This window comes from Carlito syrichta, unplaced genomic scaffold (assembly GCF_000164805.1).
Source record: "Carlito syrichta isolate Samal-C Ts95f unplaced genomic scaffold, Tarsius_syrichta-2.0.1 Scaffold107907, whole genome shotgun sequence".
NCBI lineage: Eukaryota > Metazoa > Chordata > Mammalia > Primates > Tarsiidae > Carlito > Carlito syrichta.
The window spans coordinates 10,673-14,673 of record NW_007052003.1 but is presented as its reverse complement, the minus strand read 5'-3'; the positions used below and the strand labels follow the sequence as shown (position 1 = coordinate 14,673).

The 4,001-nt window shown below is 64.8% G+C and overlaps 1 protein-coding gene across 1 annotated transcript in view; it reads left to right on the top strand.

Annotated features, from left to right (window-relative positions):
• The window catches only part of LOC103270312 (vascular endothelial growth factor receptor 3-like), a gene marked incomplete at its 5' end in the record, with an annotated part of 7,393 nt that extends 4,475 nt beyond the window's left edge, over positions 1-2,918 (top strand). Inside the window, 4 exons of the mRNA XM_008067850.1 lie at positions 18-123; positions 885-1,033; positions 1,976-2,096; positions 2,829-2,918. Of these exons, the coding sequence (XP_008066041.1) occupies positions 18-123; positions 885-1,033; positions 1,976-2,096; positions 2,829-2,918 (466 nt within the window). The remainder of the gene's footprint in view (positions 1-17; positions 124-884; positions 1,034-1,975; positions 2,097-2,828) is intronic.
• Positions 2,919-4,001: the final 1,083 nt, after the last annotated feature.

Below are 4,001 nucleotides of genomic sequence, written 5' to 3'. Positions count from 1 at the left end.
TGGGCATGACCCCACAGACGCCGCGTCATGCTGAGCTGCTGGGCTGGAGACCCCAAGGCGAGGCCTGCGTTCTCAGAACTGGTGGAAATCCTGGGGGACCTGCTGCAGGGTGGGGGCTGGCAGGTGAGCCCCCGCGCCCCCACCCACGGCAGCCTCTGCCCCTGCCCCGGGTTCCTGCACCGCTGAGCCCTCCAGGCTCTGCCACCGCCTAACTACCGCCAGGCAAGGGGCGTGCATGCTCCGGCCTCGTCCCAGGGCTCCATCTCCACGCCCCGGCCACTCGCGGGGCGGGGGGACACAGGCCCCTTTCTGCTGGGCACGCGCCCGCTGTGCCTGCTCCAGACACCCCGTGACCCTGGGGGAGTCCCATCCTCAGGGCCTGCAAAGCATTCCTGCGCCTCTGCGATGCTGCATCTCTCCACCAGGTGGCACTCTGTCCCTGTCCCGTGCAGCACACTGACCCTTGGACCGTGGGCGTGTCTCCCTCCCCACGGGGTGGTCCTGAGGGGCGGGACCCAACCAGCTCAGGCACCCAACCTGAGACCGGGAGGAGGGCTCCCAGGAGGCCCGCTGCCTGGGCCTCGGGACTGCGGCAGGCACATTGGGTCCCGTTGCACCCGCAGAGGAAAGTGGGGGTCGCCCCCCTGGCTTGAGGCAGCAGGCACAGGGGTAGGTGGGTGGGCCCTGCCTGCCCGGCCCTCCTGCCTCCTGGGGTGCCCGCGGGGGCTGCTGGGAGAATCCGGCCTGGGTGGCACAGTGGGCGGTCACAGCCTCCACCCCTCGCCTCGAGGGCCGAGGGCTCCAGCGCCAGCTCTGGGGCCAGGGGCGGACGGGAACTGGGCAACACGTGGGGTCTCTGTGGCTGCCTCTGCGGTCCCCGCCAGGAGGAGGAACAGGATCCCACAGGCCCACGCAGCTCTCAGAGCTCGGAGGAGGACAGCTGCTTGCAGGCGTCCACCATGGCCCTACATGTGGCCGAGGCCGACCCGGAGGACAGCCCGCCCAGCCTGCACCGCCACAGCCTGGCCGCCAGGTCAGCCGCCTGCTGGGCCCGGGACAGGGAGCAGCTGGGAAGGATGCATCTGTCCTTGTGAGTCCAGGAGATGCCCAGCACAGCGGCCCGTGGCCGGGGCCTTCGGCTCAGGGCAGCGTGGCCTCTGAGGACTGCAGGGGCCTGTGCCCTGGGCGCCTGGCCCGCGGTGACTTTCTCGGGGCCTCCTCGGGCCTCCCTCTGCCGCCGGTGTCTTTCTGCCCCGAGCGCCTTCCCCCCGGCGTCAAAGACACGTCTTCTCACAGGAAGACAGTGGAGTGGGCTGGCTCTGGGCTAAGACTCCCCCTAGGGTCAAGGCACTGGTTAGTCCGCGGGGCGTCCCCAGAGCTACGAGCAGGAAGAGTCAGGGAAGGCCGCTCATTGGCCGGTGTTTGGGAGGTAGAACCTGGCCTCAGTCCCAGAGTTCTGCGCCAGGGGTCCTTACCCTGGCAGTCTGCACCCAGAGTCGCCGAGACGCAGGCGCCAAGTACGACCCCCTCTGCCCCAGCACAGGGCAGGCCAGGCTCAAGGACCAGGCCAGCGAGTTGGGTCGTGCCAGGCTGCCTCTGCCCGCCCTCGAACACGCACACAAAAGCACTCACATACGTGTGCACCCATGGGCAGGCCAGTGGTGGCGTGAAGCCCCAGGCCACCTGCCCGCACAGGGTGGCTCAGCCAGGGGAGGCCGCCAGGCCGACACCCACCAGCTCCCTGCCACACGGGGCCGGGCCCCCTCACATCCCGCGGCGGGGCCGGCGTGGACTTGGAGGAAGCGCGGCCAGGGGAGGGGCCGTGCCCAAGGCCCGCCGTGCCAGGGCCACATGGCGATATGTGAGGCGAGCCCGGGGCAGGCAGGGCACTGGAGCCCAGGCCCCGTCTGCACCCGCCCCAGGCTTGGGTCCTCCCGGGAGCCCCTCCTCAGCTCTGGCTGCTTTCTCTCCTCAGGTATTACAACTGTGTGTCCTTTCCCGGGTGCCTGGCCAGAGGGCCTCAGACCGCCAGTGCCTCCAGGATGAAGACATTCGAAGAATTCCCCATGACCCCAATGACCTCCAAAGCCTCTGTGGTACGTGGAAGTGGGCTGTGCCCAGATCAGGGCCACGGCCTTGGGGGCGGACACCAGCACAGCAGAAGCGACTGTCCGTTGAGCGGGCTTTCCCCTCCCTCGCCGTCCCCGCCCAGCTGCTCTCTGGCCACGTCCGGGCCCACACGCAGGGCCCCCTGCCCGGCAGCCCAGGCCCCATGAACAGCTTCTCCTCTGCGTGACCCAGATGGGGCCGGGCGTCCTGGGCCTGGTCAACAGGCTCTGGCTCCCTGAGCAGCTCCCTGATCCCTCAGCCAGACCACATGGACCTGGGCCCGTGCCTCCAGGGCCCCCGGCCTGACAGGCTGCAGGAGCCTCTCGCAGGATTCAAAGTGAAACCACCAGGTGGCAGGGGTGCGGAGCCCCCAACCCCCATGTGTCCCCACGTGCTCCTGGTTTTAACAACGGGCTGCCGGGGTCTTTTGAGGCCTCCCTGTTTCTCCTGGGATCCCCTGAGCGCACACCTGGCCACTGGAGGCCCCCAGCGTGGGGTATCCCACGGGCCAGACACAGTCCCCACACCTCAGTTTCTTCCTCCGTGCTGCAGGCATGGGACCCTCACCTGCACGCTCGGGACGGAACGGCCACCCTGCTTCCGGCTCAGCTCCCCTGGGGCAGGTGTGAGGGTCCTGCCAGCCTCTCCTGGCCAGGTGGCTGCTGCCCTGCAGGAATGCTCACGTGGGGTCCCTGGCCTCGGCTTGTCCTCGCACACAGGACAACCAGACGGACAGTGGGATGGTGCTGGCCTCGGAGGAGTTCGAGCAGATAGAAGGCAGGCACAGACACGAAGGCGGCTTCAGGTAGGTGCCCCAGAGCCTCCTCCCTGCAGGGGCACGGTGGCCCTCCGCAGAGGGAGGGAGGCTGGAGCCTGGCGTGCTGGCACTCTTTCCAGAACCTTCCGTGGCTCCCCAGGACCTTTTTGTGTGTTCAAGGCAAGCTGCTCTGAGACTGAAGGCCTTTGACTACCCAGCCCTCTGTCCATCACTCATCGCTGAAGGAGCCCCCTCCCCTTCACCAAAGAAGCCCCCTCCTCCCATCACCAAGAAGCCCCTTCCCCCTCACCCACGGAGCCCGCACCCCATCACCATGCAAACCCGGGGCACGTGGGTGCTGGTCCCAACACCTTTAATTTGACAGATGTTCAGGTGCATCCTGCTGAAACCGTGTATGACACACCCTCCCCCAGTCAGGGAAGCCCAGCGTGTCCCCAGACCCAGCACTAAGTCCACTGGTCACAGAAGCCAGGCAGACACTGTAGCCTGGGTTGAAGCTGTGTTTTCATAAGAGCAAAGTTCTTTGCCTGCACAGAGTCTGACTGGAGAGACGGTGAGCTCCACTTCCTCAGCAGGATAGCAGAAAAAGAAAGTTTGGGTCAACTGGGCTATTTAAAGTTTTAAAGGGAGAGAGAGAGAGAGAACTACTTAAAACATCCACTTGTTAAGGCCCGGCATAGTGGCTCTTGCCTGTAATACCGGCATTTTGGGAGGCCGAGGCAGGAGGATCGCTTGGGGCCAGGAGTTTCAGACCAACCTGGGCAACACAGTGAGACTTCATCTCTACAAAAAAATAGAAAAAATTAGCCAGGCAAAGCGGCACATGCCTGTAGTCCCAGCTATCCCGGAGGCTGAGGTGTGAGGATCACCTGAGCCCAGGAGTTCAAGGTTGCAGTGAGTTCTGATCACACCATTGCACTCCATCCTGGACAACAGAGTAAGACTCCAACTTAAAAAAAAGAAATTGGCTGGACGTGATGGCTCACACCTGTAATCCCAGCACTTTGAGAAGTCAAGGCGAGAGGATTGCCTGAGCCCAGGAGTTCCAGACTGACCTAGGCAACTCAGTGAGACCTTGTCTCTACAAAAAATTAAAAAATTAGCTGAGTGTGGT